The sequence below is a fragment of the Sporothrix brasiliensis genome (genome assembly GCF_000820605.1).
Source record: "Sporothrix brasiliensis 5110 chromosome Unknown Cont16, whole genome shotgun sequence".
Classification (NCBI taxonomy): Eukaryota; Fungi; Ascomycota; class Sordariomycetes; order Ophiostomatales; family Ophiostomataceae; genus Sporothrix; species Sporothrix brasiliensis.
The window spans coordinates 755,436-774,059 of NW_024467135.1; the positions used below are offsets into that span (position 1 = coordinate 755,436).

The following is an 18,624-nucleotide window of genomic DNA, read 5'->3' on the forward strand; positions in this document are numbered from 1 at the left end:
ATGGGCAGGCGGGGTGTGCAAAAGTTCCAGAAATCAGAAATGCCAGCCTGACAGAAAATAAACCAAATACCTCCACTCTCAATTTTACTGGAGCATTACTCCATCAGGACATTCAGCTCGTGAAAATTTTGTCCCGGTTCCGATAACGTCTTTGCATTGTGCTCCACCAACGGTTTTGATTATAACCTGTTTCTGTTACTGTACTTCGTAGTGTTTTTTGCATTCAATGAACTAATAGTGCTAAGTCGGGTTTCTCTTTTCGTCTGGTCTGGCTGGTCCGCTGACACTATTCCGTATTTCGTCTCGTTTTTCCCTCCTCCGCCTCCTCCTCTCATCTTCTGACTCACGACGAACGAAAAGGTACCTCAAACACGCCCAATTGACTGCCCAGGTCGCTTCTTATACGTGCCTTTTTCACCTCCGGTTGTCCTTTTTCAAATAATTTTCGGGGACAATGCCCTTTGGCGATAGGGCTTGATCCAGATTCCTACATCGCCATTTGCATCATGGCTTCTCGCCGCCTCTTGCTTTCGTCGCCATGGCGTCTAGTGTCGCCCTCCGGCCTCCACTCGACCAAGGATTTTCAGGCGACTTTCCCTACCTCCACCGGTGGCATACGGCACAGCTCCAACACCAGCAGTTCCACGTCCGCTATCGCCTACAAGGCCCTTCGGCGTCGCCAGGCGCCTCTCCCGGTTAGCGATGCGCCGCCATCGTGGTCTGCGCAAGCTGCCGTCTCCAACATCCTATACGAGACCCCAACTCCGTCGCTAGCCCCATCTACACGCCACATTCTCAACTGCCTTGTCCAGAACGAGCCGGGTGTCCTCTCTCGTGTGTCCGGAATCCTTGCCGCCCGTGGCTTCAACATTGACTCCCTCGTTGTGTGCAGCACTGAGGTCGAGGACCTGTCGCGCATGACGATCGTGCTGACAGGCCAGGATGGTGTAGTGGAGCAGGCGCGAAGGCAACTTGAAGACCTGGTCCCTGTCTGGGCTGTCCTGGACTATACCAATGCTGCCCTGGTTCAACGCGAACTACTTCTAGCCAAGGTCAATATTCTTGGGCCCGAATACTTCGAGGAGTTGTTGGCTCACCACCGCGAGATCACGGCCCCCGTTGATGCCAACGGTGAGCAAGATGGTGAGGCATTTGATGTGTCGCTTGCCAACGCCGGAGAGGATTTCCACCCCAGTCGCCTCGCTGCAAGCGAGGCCCTTCGCCATAAGCACGAGCATCTGAAGAGCATCACATACTTTACTCACCAGTTCGGTGGCAAGGTATTGGATATCAGCACCAACAGCTGCATTGTTGAGGTGTAAGTGTCCCACGACAGGGAACACCTGCGGACACATCTTTGTGCTGCACAATTCGCCCTGGTTGTTCTACAAGGCGCCAATGCTAACATCGCCACCAGATCCGCCAAACCCTCTAGAATTGACTCGTTTCTTAAGTTAGTCGCTCCTTTTGGCATTCTGGAGTCGGCTCGTACGGGCTTGATGGCTTTACCGCGGTCGCCTCTTCATGGCCCTGACGACGACACGCCAACCAAGGAGGCAGACGAGGTGGTTGATGCTAGTCAGCTTCCTCCCGGTTAAAGTTGCTTGGAACAGAGGGAAGACGACATATGTCCGTATTTGCGTGCCTAATTCTTCCTTATTTTCGGGCAATGACCATCTCATCTTCGGTTTGTGGCCCTTCCCCCGGCATCGTCCTTGTCTCACCACTGGCCACAAACCTTTCCAGCAGATACGAAACAACTAGTCCTTTAAAGAAAAGCTCTGCCCAAAACGACAGCCATACGTAGATTCTGATCAATGCATGTCGCTGTATTAAGCAATGTTACCCTCGTTAACAACGAAAGCCTCCAATGCAGCTAAATAGCATGTCAGTCCATGTTGTCTTCTCAACCGAATGCAAGTAGAGGGCTGTACTGACCGATAGCTGCCCAAAGCCTGTTCTCCGCCTCTTGGAAAACCAGCGAGCGGGAATTGTAAAAAACCTCGTCCGTCACCTCCTCGGGGTGCCGAGGAAGACAGTGCATAAACTTCCAATCTTCCTTTGCCCCGCCACGCTTCGCCAGTTCACTTGTGATCTGGTATCCGTCAAAAGCTTGAAGCCTCTTTTTTACCTCTTCCTCTTGACCCATGGACACCCAAGTGTCCGTCACCAGAATGTCAGCATCCTTGATAGCAACCTCTGGAATGGTCGTCTCAACCAATTTGCTGCTGGTGCCAGAAGACAAGATGAGGGATCGCATGCGGTCGGGGATACCGTAGCCTTTCGGTGAGGCAACCGCGATATCAACGCCCATTTTAAAGCAACCGATAGCCAGGTCAAAAAGCACGTTGTTTGAATCACCGATCCATGCGACTTTCCTGCTTTCGAGACCAAGGCTACCTTTTTTCAAATTAGATTCAGGGAACGCCTCGTGGATTGTCAAGAAGTCAGCAATCGTCTGCAACGGGTGGAAATCGGCCGACAGGGCATTGATGACAGGGACTGAGGAGTGCTCAGCCAAGCCGGTCACATCAGAGTGCTGATCAACACGCGCAACAATACACGAAGTCATAGAGGAAATGACTTTAGACGTGTCAAGGAGAGTCTCATTGACCTGACACGGATTGGGGTTAGTTAGGATGAACTGTATTTAGTAACCTTCATATTCACGGCTATGCTTACACCAAGTTGAATGTCATCCTTGCCTAGAAACATAGGATGGCCACCCATCATGGCTATCGCAGACTCTGTTGAAACTCGCGTCCGCGTGCTTCGTTTAGTAAACAACAAGGCCACTGCGGGGCCGGCAAGACTGCTCTTGAGCTTTTCGGAAGCGGTGCCTGCCTTGAATGCCTTTTTATGTTCGGCCCCATTTAGAACAAGACGGGCAAACTCTGTCGATGAAAGGTCCGCAATTGACATCAGATGGCGGGGAGTAGAGTGAGCCCGGGTTTGTACATGCCGGGTGGCCGTCTTCGCGGCCTGGAAGAGCGAGTTGCTCATGATTTGTATTGGGATAAAGCTCTTCGACAAGCCTGTCTGTTGCCGAGAATACTGTTTGTTTTGTTTCCTGTTCGGCTTTGTGCTCTCTAAAACGGGCAATCAAATAAACAATTCTGGTTAACTCACAAGCGCGAGACAGATAGCCACTAGGGAAGTATGACTTTTAAACCCCCGTTGACTCATTTGGTCGTCAAAACAGCCCGGATATGGTCAAAAATATTTTACAGATTCGTTTATGTTAGTACGGTAAGAATATGGTGCTCGCACAGTACACGTACTAGTACGAAATAATGACGGTCCTATTTCGGAGTACGAAAAAGGCGTCGGCGAAGGCATGAAGCATGCTATGACAAATTAATCACGTGCCATTAACTTATCTGCAACGGTTGGTTGATCCTGTCCTCCCCTCTCCTTTCCGTCATCCACGTTACCCCAAGACGCCACACTTCCCATAATCACCAAAACAAATAAACGCTTTGCATTCTCTCTCGTTTCTACTAATCCAGTGTCACAATACATATGTACTTCTCTCCCTTTACCATCCGTGCCATTACTCCTAGAGTTCAACACCAACATCGGCCCGGCAGCGAAGAAAGGCACTCCACTAATTAGTGGTGCGCCAAAATTGCTGGGCGTAATGGCCAACCATGGAGACAACCGGTCGCCTCTTTTCGGTCCCGGGTCCGAACGCGAACTCTCCGCGACCGCCTCCGCCTCCGCCTCCGCTAGAGCGAGGACCCCTCCAGTCGAGACAACACCTCTTCTTACAGAGGTCACCGGTGGCTCATCCGTACGGTACGATGGCTTGTCACTGAATGACGACGCCGCTTCTCACATCACTGAAGCCTCGAACAGCGACCGGGTGTCTGTCCATACCAACAAAAAGTCAAGCAAGCGATGGCCATCCATTATGGCCATTTTCTTTCTCGCGTTGGCATCCTTGCTTATTATTTTTGTGGCTTATTTCGTTCCCGCTGCGGTCGAGGAATATGCTAAGCAGGGTGTTGTTATTGAGCCGACAAACTTGTCACTCGAATCGATCACCGCCGACGGAGTACGCGCGCGCATCCAAGCAAATTTCCGTCTCGATGGTTCGAGGATCAAAAACGAGCAAGTTAGGCGAATTGGCAAAACGACAACATGGATTGTCCGTCGGTTGGGCACCGACCAAACCCTTGTCAGCGTTTACCTCCCCGAGTTTTCGAATGTGCTTTTGGGGTCGGCTCGTATCCCGCCATTGACCGTCGATTTGGTTGATGGGCACACAACAGCAATTGACTTTGTCGCTGATTTGGCTCCAGGTGATGCCGAAGCCATTCGCGGCATCGCGAACCAGTGGTTGGAAGGCCGCCTCGATTCTGTCCGCCTTACAGGACACGCCAGCCTTGCATTGAGGACAGGGTTCATCCCTCTAGGCACTCATACTGTGTCCGAGTCACTTGTTTTCGAAGGTCAATACCTCTACCGCACTTTTGCGTCGTTGTATTTCGGAGAGAAATTTATCATGTAGAGCAAAGGAGATGTTTTCTTCTTAAATTTGTTCCCAATAACCACATTGACTTGCGTTGCAGCTATTTTTTTCAATTTCGATTTTCTAACTGGTCTATTATACAGCTGAAGAACTTCCCCGCCTTCCAAAGTACCACATCGATCGTATCATCTTCCAAGAAACCAGTATTCCTGGTGGAAGTAACCAAGCAATGGGCGCTGAGTTATCAATCTCTGCATACAACGACTATCCTGTACAGATCGACATACCCCCACTTGCTTTCGAGGTCTTTGTTCCAAACTGCAACCTACTTGATCCCGCCATTCAAGTCGCAGAAGCCATCACTGCACCGGTCGTCTTACGGCCAAAGGCCAGAGTCATTATTGACGTGAACGGCACGTTGCAAGAGCTTCCAGACTCGCTGACAGCACATTGCCCCAACTCCGAATCCTCGCCCCTGGATATGTTTTTGAAGCAATACCTGAACGGTGGTGACGCAGTAGTCTTCGTGCGAGGGAAAAGGCAGCCTCTAGACAGCACTCCAGGATGGATCAGTGATATCCTGTCAAGCATCAATGTTCCCATTCCATTCCCCGGAAGAACATTTGACAATCTGATAAGAGACTTCTCTCTGACAGACGTCCAATTCTCCCTGCCCGATCCGTTAGCCGACCCGGACGCACCGGAGTCAAATCCCACTGTTTCGGGCACTATTCTAGTAACGGCCGGCTTACCCTCACAGATGAACTTTGCCATCAACGTGACAAGCGTCCGCGCAAATGCCGATGTCTTTTATACCGACGATAAGCTCGGTGAATTGAATTTGCACAAATGGCAGGACGCTAATTCGACAATGACCAGAGCAACTCCAAACAACGAGGCGATACTCGAAATCGAGTCCAGAATTGCCAATGCTCCTCTCAATGTCACGAATGGCGATGTCCTTACAGAAGTTATACAGAAGTTACTATTCGGTGGCGAGCCTGTCGATTTGGAAGTCAAGGCTCTTGTTGATATCCGTGTTGACACCATTCTTGGGCAACTTACGCTCAAGGACGTACCTGCCGAAGGGAAGATTCCTGTAAAACGTCCGTATTAGGTTTGTTTCCATATTTGAATATGTCAGTGACACTATATATGGTGGTGAGAGTCAGTTGGCTTAAGTTTGTTAGTTTTCACTGACGAGTCTTATATGATTTTCTTCTTCACCAGCGATTGCTGCCGGTTCATTTAATGAATTATCTCCGCGAGTCGAAAACGTCAAAATCCTAGCCACTACGCCAACTTCAATTACCATAGAGGCTATTGCGAACATTACCAACCCGACTGAATATGCAGCACACATCCCTCTAATCAGCCTTCACATTCTTTGCAATGGCAGCTTAATCGGCACAGTGAGAGCTGAACACCTCAATGTCATCGCAGGAAACAACACAAACTTAGCTGTGACCGCAACTTGGGATCCATCCCTTGACGGCGAACGTGGTCTCGAGATTGGTCGTAACTTACTCTCCGAGTTCATTTCCGGCTTCAATACTTCACTCACAGTGCGTGCATATCGTGAAAGTATCCCGTTGCAACCTGTACTCGGAGATGCTCTCTCGAAGTTCAATTTTACCGTCCCTACTCCTAGATTGTCACTGCCTGGTCGAGGAGATGGCGGCGGTAGGAATGGCGGCGAAGAGAATGAGAACACAGCCGAACACAGCTTCATTCGCGATGCCACGTTCCACATATTCTCCTCAACGGCATCATTTATTCTTGCCTCTCCACTTGCCAAAGACACGCTTTACATCGAGTCTGTTAATGCGACGGCATATTACAATCATACCGAACTTGTTGGCACTATCGTGTCCGATAATCTTTTCGGTGCACCCCCTGGGCTTTCAGAGACACCTAAGTTACCCGTGGGTTGGTCCCCAGATTCTGTCGGCTTTGATAAGCTACGAAAAGCTTTAGGGGGCGTATTGAAGTTAGATGCGAAAGCTGAGGTTGCCGTCAATATTGGACAATGGCGGCAAAGGATCTGGTACGAAGGTGCTGGAATCGGCGCCCATATTCGGCCATAGCCTTGTGATTGTTGTTCTGCATATGCTTTTGATTGTTTTTATTCTGTAACCTTTTTTTCTCTGATACACCGTCTTTCGATTTTACTTTCATTTTTCACTGTTACTACGGAGTGAAAACAACAGCGTACAGGTTGTTTGATATCAATTGGGCAAAGGTGATTGTCCTTTATAAATGAATAACTTACGACGGGAGATGGGCTTTTTTTTTTTTACAGTGACTTCTCTACCGCCTTTGGAATTCAAATTCGTTTGAGGACATAATAGGAATTGGACAATAATCGCATCTCGGTTGAAGTATCTCATATCACGAAGACAAAACGATCGGTATAAGGCGTTTTCTATATTTTTTTTGGTTTGCTTTTGTAAGATGTCTCCTGCCCTACAATACAAAACAATAGTCCGACGGCCGTAAACCGCTTCTAAGCAAACAATAGACTTCCAATGGGCTGTGAATTTTGTTTTTCGTAAACCCGTCGTATTTTTTCAATACATCCGGCGCCGTTGCATGATGTGTGAATTCGGTCGGAGAGAAAGGTGTCGGTATCACGTCACCGTTGTCGAACCGCTACTGCGACGAACCTTACGACGGAGGGGCACCACGGCCCCTGCCGAAGCCACCGCGGAACTGAGGAGCAAACTCGCCAGGAGCACCACCCTCCTTTCCCTCGCCAGCATCGCGTCTCCGATAACCACCTTCACGTTCTCCACGGTCACCACGGCCACGGCCGCCGAACGGCCGCCGCTCGCGCTCTTCGCCACCCATCATTCCACGGGGCGGCGCATGAGACCGCTGCTGCTTGATGTGGGTGGACGGCACAATCTCAGCAGGGAGGTGGAGCCACTCACGAAGGTAGTCGAGGCCCTGCAAATACGGTTAGTTAACCCATTTATTCGTATATCCACCGCCTGCGTCTCAGCATGTAATATGCGCTTGTTGCTACAGCGTTTTTCGGAAGATGCGTACCTCGGGAGTGAGAGTGTAGTAGTACCACTGCCAAGAAAACTGAGTCTTGACGAAGCCCTTCGAGGTCAGAGACTGGCAGGCCTGTTTTCACAACAGTCAGTTTATTGTCCAGAAAAGAAGTATATTTATCGAGTCAAGGCATCCGCACTTTAATCACATAGAGGTTCTTGGTGTCGATCTCCGGGTGAGGAATCTCGAAGCTGTAAGAAAAGTTAGTATCGTAGATGATGAAAGCGTTGAGACGTTTTGCGCATCGGTCGAGGTTCCGAGTTCGTGGCAATCGTGGCTTTATGAGACGGGGGGTCGTCGGTAACGTACTTCTTCGGCGCCACGAGAACTCCCTCACGGAAGAGGGACTCGTGGATCTTCTTGCGGTCGGCCTTGGGAATCAACATTTTGAATGGCTTTCCCGTGGATGGTATTGGTGAAATATGGTATTGGAAGGTGAAGTTCAATATTGTTCTGTCGAGAGTCAGGAAAACCGCGAGGGCGAAAAACCATGCACGTAAAGTTCTGCCCACATCCACTAGGGTCCTAATGTTAGAATGAAATTTTTGTGAAGTTTCCCTTTGTGCACGGACCAAGGTAGGGCTTAAGGAATCTTACGTAATTACTTACCAAGCTCCCAGTTGTTATCATATGCGATTGTTATTATTAATATATCACGTGATATTTCCTACCATAGACGCATGCTTCTTTTCCGTGGCGAAAGTTCAGCACTCATATCATACCCACTTCCAATCTTCCATTTGCTCTTAGAAGAACAAACACCAAAACAATTTCGTCAAGTCGAAGGCACGTCATTTTATCTGGAGGACAAAGCGAACATGGCGGAGAGAGTAGTCAACGTCCTCGTTACTGGTATCCCAGGCGATGGCTTGCCAACTACCTATTCTCTTCCATTAGTTCGTTCGACTTCCTTCAGCGAACTATGGAACAATCTCGACGACCGCCTACCTCCTATCCGGTCTCGCCTTATTCTTACCACACTTGGAAACCGACATCTTCTCCGGGATGCTTCAAAAAATGTCGGCGAACTCCTATCGACAGCGGAAGCTGACTTCATTTGCCTTCGCCTTTCCATTCCCGTCTTGGGTGGAAAGGGCGGCTTTGGCTCACAACTACGTGCTGCGGGCGGGCGTATGTCGTCAAAACGCAAAAACAACCAAGCAGATGACAATGGTTCCAGCCGAAATCTAGACGGCCGTCGGCTTCGAACCGTAACAGAAGCCAAGTCTCTCGCCGAGTACTTGGCCGTTAAACCCGAAATGGACCGGAAAGAAAAGGAAAAGAGGCGCCAGCGATGGGGAGACATTATCGAAATGGCTGAAAAGAAGGAGAACGACATAAGAAATGGAGGGAAAGGGCGTCTTGACGGCCAGTGGGTTGAGGACAAAGAAGAAGCCAGTGACCGGACCCGTGCGGCTGTTCTCTCGGCCATGACTAGCCGTCAGTTTATCGACAGCCTGCAGCTCGGTACATATGCAGGTTCAGACACATCTCTCACTTCTGGTGATCCCAGTGTTATCTTCAAGGAAGAAGGTGAGGGTGCAGATGACAGCTCAAGCAGTAGTAGCCCTGGTTTGTCCGGTCGAAAGCCCATTGTTGCCACATCTGCGGCAACAATGCCCGCGGCAACCTCGAAAGGCAAGGAAAAGGCAAAAGTATTCTTTGCCTTTGACGACGAAGATGACGAGTTTTTGAGCTCTGACGAGGATGATTCTTTGAGCGACGGTCAACAAGGGCCAGTTAATGCCTAAAGCAATAATGCCATATTCTTTTATTTCATTTTTATTTTTATGTTCGGCATACTGTCATTAATTGTAATTTATCTCTTGTCGGTAGCGTTACTATAAATCACACTATAAGGTACAAGCCATACGAGATTGGCCTCGACCGTAGAACGTCAAAGGACGCACAAAGCGACTCTGGACTCATGAATTTTATACCGACGATTTATGAATGGATACAGTCAAGTAGCGACACCTTCACACAGCTCACGAAGAAGGATCAAGCCTTCGAATGGAAGGCCAAAACCTCCTATTAAAGCAGGCATACGTTTACTCATATACTTTCATATATGAACGGACTATATCTTTATATTTAAATATAATATTTACTAAGAAACCTCAGTGCAGGCCTTCGATAAGCTTAAGGAGTTGATTCTCTTTGAACGTATCCTTAAATTCTAGGCCCAGAAAAACTTTTTGAAGTCGTAACTGATGCTTGAAAATTCGCTCTAGGAGGACAACTTGGAACCGAGACGAGAAAGGACGACTCCAGCCTGGCAACTTCTACTAGAAGAAACTCGACGGACCCGAGCTTAGTTGCAAAATTCACCACCTAGAACTGGTGCGAAGCCTTCATAGAATGGAAGCACTACCTCACAGGAACGAAACACCCTGTCAAGGTCCACGTGGATCACAAGATCACAAGATCACAAGATCACAAGATCACAAGAATCTGACCGACTGCACGACCACAGAAGCCCTTAATAAACGTCAAACGAGGTGGGCAGAGTTTCTTTCTGAGTTCAACTTCACGATTGTCTGTCGAGAAGGCATCGAGAATAGGTGAGCAGATTCGTTCAGCCGACGCAGTAACCTCGAACCGGATATGTCGCCCAGCGTAGCTTGACTCTGTCAACATAAACCCGTCAATAACTAACCTTTGCGCGGGCTAGTGTGAGAGTCTGGGCGTAATAGTGGGATATTCATAACAGATCTCAGATTGGATCCCGTAGATTTCTACTATGACAAAGGCTCGGGCGAAAGAGGTTAAATTCAGTGTATTGATACAACACGAACCAATGCTACCTGATGATGTTCCCTTTACCACGTATCTACCAACGCGCGCTGCCACATTCAAACTATGTGCCTTCCCAGCTTCTTACTCAAGGCGGACCGGGAACGTTCCGGCTTCTCTCTGGTCATCCCAGCGCTTGTACTGTGGAGTTACACGTTAGCATTGTTAAAAACGGTGCCGGTGATGCGCACATCTGAGCCACCTAGGCAAAACAGGAGTGTATATATAAACAACTTACCCAACCACTGGGGCAAAGCGACCGGTATGCAAGCCAGAACTGCGAATATGTAAGTATGTGGGGAAATCAAGCAAATCCAAGCAAAAGTGTAGCCCGGTCATGTCAACGCAGAGCGGGGTGAGCAAACCTGACGGCAGGGGGCGAACTCCTCGCCCTTGGCCAGGATGCACTTATGGTAATCGACGTAGTTCTGCCAGCAGTGCTTGGTTTGGTTCGTGTTGGGGAACCGCGCATCGACACCTAGAGAGAGCGCGTCAGTTGTTTGGAAGGTCGTCGCATGCTCCCGGCAGTGGTTTGCATAAGGTCGGGGCAGGCAGTAGCATGTCGATGCCCGCGGTCGCCGATCGCAGCAAAAGTGCGATTGTAGGACGGTTTGAGCATATGCGGTCGGGGTGTTAACATACCAGCTAGAGGTAAAATCGTTAGCAAATGTGTCATACGACGAATCTCATTAATTTTCATCCAGATGCGAAAGAGCATCTGCGACTGGAAAAAGGTCGACTTACCAGTGACGAACTTAAAGGGCTTGGTAACACGCTCGTCGTCAGACATCTTGAATAGCAAGTAATGTCAATTGGTGCGATTGCTGTGGTAGAGTCGGTCTGAGAGGTCAGGGAGAAAGCGATCGTGGATGGTAACAGATGAAGAACGTGAGCGAGCTGTCGTTTGCGAGCAATGCAGCTTGGGATGGAATGGTTCGATTCGTTCGCTCGGAATAATGGGCTGGTAGCGGGTGAATTCGGCCTTGCTTTTCAGGCCGCATCGGGCGGTCGGCTGATATTGTTTGCCCATTTTCTACTTTCAGTACTTTGCATACCATTTTACTTTTTTTTATTCGTTCCCCGCCAGAGAACTGGCAGACTTTGTGGCCGACGAATGGAAACCCAGTAAAAGCCGTAGCGCTGGCTTCAGGAATTGGCAAACCAGGTGCGCTGAGGCAGTCCCGCCCCAATTTGACGCATTTGATTCGGAATCTACAGCCAGCCAGCCAGCTACAAGGTGACCTCACTTTTCCCTTTTTCTTGCTTTTCGCCATCACCGCCATCAACATCGCCGCCTGTTCGCGACAACTGTATCTAAACCAAATTTCCATTGTCTTTTGTTTGCTTCATACGTCAGTATGTATGCTACCCGGGCTCTCCAGGCCTTCCGGCCTACACTTCGCCTGATGCGACCTGTTCCTGTAAGTTTTCACTCTTGTCACCAATTCTCTCAACTTGCCTCTCCACAGCCGAGGCCACCGCTCATGTGATGCTGACTACCAATGCGCAGAAGGAAGAACAAGCCGGTATGTGAAGATCGAAACAATGCTACATATGATAACGAAAACGGCCGGCACGGTGCATTGATTGAATTGGCTTTTGGTGGAAACGGAGCGACAATACCGCAGGACAAAAAAATCAAGATGGCAATGGAAGTATGAAGGCACAGCTAACTGTTATGTCATGTAGCACATACCATCACGCAGAGACTGCGCCGGCTGCGCAAGATACCTGCTGAGCTTATTCCCCTTGGTATGTTCCTTGCGACTGTTGCCGCATCAGCACTTAAGGAGTCCGGATTTCGAACGAATTTCTAACAATGCGCCAGGTGTCGTCGTCGGTTTTGCCGTCTTTGCTGCCGGTTACTCGTCCGTCCGCCATTTCTTTGTTGACGGCACCATCCGCCTGAAGCGCCAGAACCGTGCCGCCGAGCACGTTGCAGAGGCCGAACACCACTAAAGCTAGCTGCTGCAGCCGGTAGCTTTCGTTTGGCGGGTGTTTCCTGGGGAAGGAGATCATGGGAGTCGAATTGCATTGTGTTTAGAAGGGGCGTGACGAAGACTAAATATTGGCCGTCTGCTCACCCTCTTTGTACGCGTATATATCACTTAGGCCAAACCGAATTACATCAGGCCCAATTGACCACGGTCTAACATTGTCCTCTTCCGATGTTGCTAATTGCCAAGCAGCGTATTTAGTCCCGACTCGGTCCCGTAATGCAAATCGCGACAAAACCATGTTGCAAGCGTATCCTGACCGCATCCTACCTGCCATGCTTCTCCTCGCCCGTTCATTCTGGTCTCGGTCCAGCAACATCCAGGCCCTCAAGCCCTTGCATCGAGTCCTCTGTTGCCTCGGGGTCATTACCAGAGCCCAGCTTGGTAGCTAATTGTCCATCCTCAGCGGCAGTACTTTGTGCGATCCAAGCCTCCTAATAGACAGTTAGTCGTCGATGTGCAGCAAGACGCAAATGGAATGGCCATCGGGGGTGTGGTTAGGAATGCACCTACCTGGTTCCAGAGAGCCGTTCTGCTTCCTAAACCCTCGCTTGATGTCTTAGGTGCCTTGGCAGACATGACCTTGATATTCCGACCGAAAAATTCTGACTTGTCCATGTTGTCAATGGCCTCTGTAGCATCGTCGGCATCCTCAAACTCGACGTATGCGAACCCACGGTGGCTACTAGTGCCTGCGTCTGCGTCTGCGACAGAGCTGTCTTCGTTCGTGCCATTCACTCGGTCGATTTTACCATGCCTATCGTTTTTAGGGAGCGAAACATCAGCAATGTCGCCAAATGGTATAAAGGCGTCGTGCAAATTGGCCAAGGTCACCTGCGGCCCAAGACCGCCCACATAGACCGTGGCCTTCCACCGGGATGTGTCCGTCATGCTCAAACGGCCGTCAAAAGAGGTTTGCTTTCCCGCCAACGTAGGTTTCGGGTCCAATTATCTAGGGGGGCGGGTAATGTACGCTGGAGCAACTGACAGGAAGTGCAAGTTAACGGGATTTCAGAATTAAAACATCACAAGGCCAGGCCAGGCACAAACTAAGCTCCAACGTCCAGTAATATATGTTTTTATCAGAACTAAGCAATTGTGCTGGAGTTGTGGGGCAAAGCTACAGCCATACTTGGTGGCTAGTGCTGTCACGTGAGATTGCCCGTTGGCCCCTGGCAACATGCCAGAAAGGCCAACACAGCAGACAACTCAATCATTCCCACAACGGCCTTGGCAACCCACGACCGGGCCAAGAGAACAGGACACACACACCTTTACTTCCAAAATCGAGACAGGGTCTGGAGTTTGCTCTACGACATACTTCTTATCCCGTCTACCCTACTTCATCCGCAATCGACCAGGCTGGCTCTTTCTCGAAGCTTGCTCACGGTCGTACCCCCCTTTTGTCGTCGACTCCCTGGGAGACTACGTCGTAGATTTTTTACGCATCGTCTCGAAGCCCAGCTCCTTACCTCTCGTCTACCCATCACACTTCTTCCTCCCTCCTTCACAGCTACCTCCAGCCCGCCCTACTCAAAGCTACCACCCCGGCAACTCGATCTCCTTTTGCATCCATCAACCCGCCCTCTTTTCCCCGTTTCAGAATGGTGCATCTCAGGGAGATCCCGCGGACGGCGGTTTTTGCATGGTCGCCTGGCACTGGCAAGCCGTTTCTCGTCAGCGGGACTCGCGCCGGCGCTGTCGATGCTGACTTCTCCGATGAGACAAAGCTCGAAATCTGGGATCTGAGCCTAGACAGCTTGGGCCACGCAATCGAGCTGCAACCCATCCACAGCATCAGCACGGACTCGAGGTAAGTCTCACCGCCATCACTATGGGGCTTTCTTAGTGCGGAGTGCTTTTCTTGTACCTGTAATGTTGCGCTAATTACTCATGACAGGTTCTACGACATTGCTTGGGGCCCGCCGGATGCCGACCATCCACGCGGTATCATTGCTGGTGCCTTGGAGAACGGTTCGCTCGACCTCTGGGATGCCGAAAAGCTTGCGACCGGGGCTTCCGATGCGCATATTGAACGTGCTACAAAGCATAGCGGCGCGATTAGGGCTGTCCAGTTCAACCCATTGAAGCCCCAGATCCTCGCGACGGCTGGCGCAAACGGCGAGCTCTTCATTTATAATGTTGAGGATATCCAGAACCCGTTCCGGCTCGGTAACGCCGCTGCCTCCCGTGTGGACGACATCGAATGTCTGGCCTGGAACAAGAAGGTGTCCCACATACTAGCAAGTGGTAGTTCTGGTGGACTGGTAACCGTGTGGGACGTCAAGACGAAGAAGGCGTCCTTGACACTGAACAACAACCGTAAGGCTGTCAGTGCCATTGCGTGGGATCCAACGAACTCGACAAAGCTCGTCACTGCTTCCCCCGACGACAACACGCCCGTGATCTATCTCTGGAACCTGCGCAATTCCAATGCCCCGGAAAAGACACTAACAGGCCATGAGCAAGGCGTACTGTCTCTCTCGTGGTGTACACAGGACCCGAATATAATGATCTCCTGTGGAAAAGACAACCGTACCTTAGTGTGGAATCCAAACACCGGTGACATGTTTGGTGAGCTTCAAGAGGGGACCAATTGGGCTTTTTTGACGCGTTTCAACCCCGAAAACCCAAATCTGAGCGCCACCGCTGCTTTCGACGGGAAGATATCCATACAGACGATACAGACCACGAACAACTCGGCCGATGCACAGGTGGCAGCGCAGAGCAGTATGGATGCCGAAGATTTTTTTGCAACTGCTCATGCATCTCCTTCGGTTGTGAACTTCTCTCTGCCAACCCCCCCAAACTGGTACTTGAAGCCTATCGGCGCTGCGTTTGGTTTTGGAGGCAAAGTTGTTTACTTTACCCTGAACGACACGCCCGCTGGGCAGCCCCAATCATCCACCGTTCATATTGAGCGGTTTTCGGCTGACTCTGACGTTGCCCCGACCACCGAAAAATTTGAAAAAGCTCTTCAGTCGGGTGATGTGAAATCTATTTGCGAACAGCACATTGAGGGCGCCAAAACCGACCAAGAAAAGGCGGATTGGGAGGTGCTTGAAACTCTTATCGACGAAAACCCTCGTCATAAAGTCATTCGCCGGCTCGGTTTTACGCAAAACGATGCCGAAACAGACGCTCCTGACACCGATGGCGACAAAAGGCAAGCAGCTACAAATGCAGAGAGTGGGCCATCCAAAGACGCGGTTGGCGAAAAGAAAAAGGAAAACCGCATGTCCAATCTCTTTGGGGATGGGGAAGATGCTGACGGTGATGACGAATTTCTGGCTGGTCTGTCTCGCGAAAAGGGTGTCAAGCTATCGCAGCCATTCCATCTGCTCGGTCAGGGTAACACTGCTCTGGAAGACGTCATAACAAAGGCGGTTATGCTAGGCAACTTTACGCGGGCTGTTGACATCTGCCTGCGGGAAAATCGCATCGCCGACGCATTCGTTATTGCCAACTGTGGTGGCAAGGACCTGGTTCAGAAGGTCCAGACAGCATACCTAGCTGAGGCCAGTGGCTCGCCAAGCTACCTCCGGCTGCTTGGCTCAGTCATTTCCGAGGACCTCTGGGATATCGTCCACAACGCCGATTTGGCGAACTGGAAAGAGTCATTGGCGACACTCTGCACATTTGCAAAACCTGCCGAATTTCCTAACTTTTGCGAAGGTCTTGGCGATCGCGTTCTTGAGGCTGGCTCGCGCAAAGACGCCTCGCTTTGCTACCTGATCGGCTCAAAGTTAGAAAAGGTGGTGGAAATTTGGATTACAGAGCTGGAAGAAGCTGAAAAAGCTGGAGTCAAGGACAATATGGAGGACTCATCTTTCGCAGTACATGCCAAATCGCTGCAGCAGTTCATCGAGAAGGTCACTGTCTTCCGATATGTTACAAAGTTCAGCGACCCAGAAGCCACTCTCGCTTCAGGCTGGAAGCTTGCATCGCTATACGACAAGTACATCGAGTACGCCGATATCATGGCGTCCACCGGGCTCATGTCTGTTGCACAGAAGTACCTAGATCTCGTCCCGACGACTTACGAGGCGGCTGAACTGGCGCGCAGCCGTGTCAAACTTGCGATTCAGAAATCCGCCCCGGTACAACGTGCTACCACGGCAGGACAAAGCAGGACTCCAGCGACTCGAACGCCGCTTGTAGGTGTTGGCTACCCCGCGCCACCGCCCTTGACAAACCAGGTCCAAGGCGGCGTCACCCCGACGAATCCATATAGCGCCCCAGCTCCTCTGGCGTCATCCAGTCCCTATGCACCGGCCGGTATCCCTCAACATGGACCCTACCCGGCTGTGGCAGCCCCATCGTATATTAGCCAAAGTTATGCTCCGCCACAGCAGACCTCCACATATGCTCCTCCACTCGGCGCGTACGGAGCACCGTCTGCTAACCCATACGGTGCCCCTCCACGCAACGCAACCCCTACAAGTCTGCCTCCCCCGCCTAAGGCAAAGGATGTAGGTAGTTGGAATGATGTTCCCATGGTCACAAAGGCACCTATACGAAAGACAACACCGAGCGTGGCACCTATTACAGCACCGTTCGGGTCGCAGACCTTCTCGGGCCCGCCGCCGCCCAACAGCCCCTATGGTGCTGGCTCCCGAGGTGGCTCCACGCCTCCCCCTCCCCCCAAGGGTCCAGCACCCCCCCGTGTGAGTTCCCCTCTTGTTGGCCCGCCATCAAGTACGACCAATGCGCCGCCTCGTCCCACGTCTTCAGTCGCAAATGCGTACGCACCACCGCCCCCTGCCACCGGCAGTACTCCGAGTCTTAGTATGAACCGCCCGGCTCCTCGGACAGACTCCCCTTACAATACGCCTCCAACAGGAGCACCACCGCCGAGTCGATACGCACCCGCTCCATCTGCACAACAAGGCTCCCCGGCAGGACTTACGCAAAACGGGGCATCAGTCGAACCTCCTCCTGGCTCTGCTCGTACACCATCCGGCCAATATGCTCCACCTCCAGCAGCAGCACTAGGCCAATATGCACCTCCAGCCTTTGATACAGGTCTTGGCACCTCCGGTCCGCCACCCGTTGGACCTCATCTGTCCGCTGGTGGACCCCCTCGTGCTACGCCTTCAGCTGCTGCAACTGCCACGCCCCCGCCGCCGCAGACCACTGGTCCGCTGCTACGAAAGAGTAAATATCCTGCCGGCGATCGGTCTCACATCCCGCCGAAGGCCCAAAAGCTTGTGCAGGTTCTGGAATCCGACCTACAGCGAGTCGCGGCTCGGGCTCCAGAAACTTTTAAGCCGCAGGTGAATGACACCCGGAAACGTCTAAACCTTCTTTTCGATCACCTCAACAACGCAGAGCTCGTCAAGGATGATACGATCCAGCAGCTTCACGATCTCGCTATTGCCCTGGAAAGCAAGGCCTATGACTCGGCCCAAAAGCTCCAGGTCGACATCCACCGTGAAAAGTCGGAAGAGTGCGGTCACTGGATGGTATGTTACACATTTAATAACTCTCCTTTTCATAACGTGCTATGAACTAATGGTTTTATTTGCATAGGTCGGAGTCAAGCGCCTGATTGCAATGAGTAAGGCTACACCGTAGATGTCATCTCAGCCGTTGACGCGGCAAGGGACTACTCCGACAGTCAACGCATTTTAGGTCTGTAGTTTGCAAGGAATGCAAAATGTCCCATGATCAATAGCGGATTGTATGTAGAGGTGCCCTAAATAGAATAAGCCAATCGAAGCATGGTCTTATAGTCCCCCTTAAATCCATGCAGTATGCTCCATATGGATGCCCGTTTCCAGGGTCACCAGTATTGACCTGTATATTTTCTACATATTTAGTTGACAGGGTTGCCGCTTAAAGCCCAAGCTCCGGTGTCATCCCGTGGAAATTAACTGTTCTTGCTTCGCCAAATTGGTGAATAGCCGGGCCACCAAATATAACTTATGTATCTATTTTGCTTATTTTGCTTAATATATAAACGGCTGGCAGGTATATCAACGGGAATATAAGGAGCCTTCTATTGACCAAGGAAAATGGGTGCAAGCATCCTCTTGTAGATAGAGGAGGACAAATTAGCCATAGATGCCGATTCTCGATTCCTGCCACCGATGAAAGTTTCTATCAATTCCGAACATCGATGCCGAATCCCGTGGCTTGTCGAACCCTCTCCGGCTTGGTTTTGTTTCTAATATGTCCTCGGACCGTCGGGGACCCACCATCCATCTTATCGCTTACGCTGCTGTGGTCGTTTGTAAAATATGCTCATTTTCGGGGCTGTGGGAGGGATATTTTGTTGGTGAAATTTGTTTAGAA

The 18,624-nt window shown here is 50.7% G+C and overlaps 9 protein-coding genes across 9 annotated transcripts; 5 read left to right on the plus strand and 4 right to left on the minus strand.

Annotated features, from left to right (window-relative positions):
* Positions 1-506: 506 nt before the first annotated feature.
* SPBR_04408 (acetolactate synthase I/III small subunit) lies at positions 507-1,322 on the plus strand (the record flags this gene model as incomplete). Its single annotated transcript, XM_040762691.1, has 1 exon — positions 507-1,322. The coding sequence occupies one exon, from the start codon at positions 507-509 to the stop codon at positions 1,320-1,322; it is 816 nt and encodes a 271-aa protein (XP_040621488.1).
* Positions 1,323-1,906: 584 nt separating this feature from the next.
* SPBR_04509 (uncharacterized protein) lies at positions 1,907-2,314 on the minus strand (the record flags this gene model as incomplete). The annotated part of the gene is made up of 1 exon (XM_040762792.1): positions 1,907-2,314. The coding sequence occupies one exon, from the start codon at positions 2,312-2,314 to the stop codon at positions 1,907-1,909; it is 408 nt and encodes a 135-aa protein (XP_040621489.1).
* Positions 2,315-4,703: 2,389 nt separating this feature from the next.
* SPBR_09173 (uncharacterized protein) lies at positions 4,704-5,591 on the plus strand (the record flags this gene model as incomplete). Its single annotated transcript, XM_040767299.1, has 1 exon — positions 4,704-5,591. The coding sequence occupies one exon, from the start codon at positions 4,704-4,706 to the stop codon at positions 5,589-5,591; it is 888 nt and encodes a 295-aa protein (XP_040621490.1).
* A 1,550-nt stretch (positions 5,592-7,141) lies between these two features.
* Positions 7,142-7,920, minus strand: SPBR_04420 (small subunit ribosomal protein S10e; the record flags this gene model as incomplete). Its single annotated transcript, XM_040762703.1, has 4 exons — positions 7,142-7,423; positions 7,526-7,606; positions 7,683-7,725; positions 7,769-7,920. 4 exons carry the CDS (start codon positions 7,918-7,920, stop codon positions 7,142-7,144), a joined length of 558 nt encoding a protein of 185 aa, XP_040621491.1.
* An 873-nt stretch (positions 7,921-8,793) lies between these two features.
* Positions 8,794-9,285, plus strand: SPBR_04489 (uncharacterized protein; the record flags this gene model as incomplete). The annotated part of the gene is made up of 1 exon (XM_040762772.1): positions 8,794-9,285. One exon carries the CDS (start codon positions 8,794-8,796, stop codon positions 9,283-9,285), a length of 492 nt encoding a protein of 163 aa, XP_040621492.1.
* Positions 9,286-10,414: 1,129 nt separating this feature from the next.
* Positions 10,415-11,120, minus strand: SPBR_04438 (cytochrome c oxidase subunit 6b; the record flags this gene model as incomplete). Its single annotated transcript, XM_040762721.1, has 3 exons — positions 10,415-10,471; positions 10,696-10,808; positions 11,075-11,120. The coding sequence occupies 3 exons, from the start codon at positions 11,118-11,120 to the stop codon at positions 10,415-10,417; spliced, it is 216 nt and encodes a 71-aa protein (XP_040621493.1).
* Positions 11,121-11,688: 568 nt separating this feature from the next.
* On the plus strand, positions 11,689-12,289 carry SPBR_04468 (uncharacterized protein; the record flags this gene model as incomplete). Its single annotated transcript, XM_040762751.1, has 4 exons — positions 11,689-11,751; positions 11,841-11,856; positions 12,020-12,082; positions 12,159-12,289. The coding sequence occupies 4 exons, from the start codon at positions 11,689-11,691 to the stop codon at positions 12,287-12,289; spliced, it is 273 nt and encodes a 90-aa protein (XP_040621494.1).
* Positions 12,290-12,620: 331 nt separating this feature from the next.
* On the minus strand, positions 12,621-13,218 carry SPBR_04469 (apoptosis regulation protein; the record flags this gene model as incomplete). The annotated part of the gene is made up of 2 exons (XM_040762752.1): positions 12,621-12,761; positions 12,841-13,218. The coding sequence occupies 2 exons, from the start codon at positions 13,216-13,218 to the stop codon at positions 12,621-12,623; spliced, it is 519 nt and encodes a 172-aa protein (XP_040621495.1).
* A 713-nt stretch (positions 13,219-13,931) lies between these two features.
* SPBR_04044 (protein transport protein) lies at positions 13,932-17,904 on the plus strand (the record flags this gene model as incomplete). Its single annotated transcript, XM_040762328.1, has 14 exons — positions 13,932-14,140; positions 14,228-14,798; positions 15,015-15,269; positions 15,339-15,414; positions 15,466-15,672; positions 15,724-15,798; positions 15,886-16,016; positions 16,074-16,163; positions 16,227-16,395; positions 16,450-16,484; positions 16,527-16,587; positions 16,642-16,799; positions 16,896-17,792; positions 17,860-17,904. 14 exons carry the CDS (start codon positions 13,932-13,934, stop codon positions 17,902-17,904), a joined length of 2,979 nt encoding a protein of 992 aa, XP_040621496.1.
* Positions 17,905-18,624: the final 720 nt, after the last annotated feature.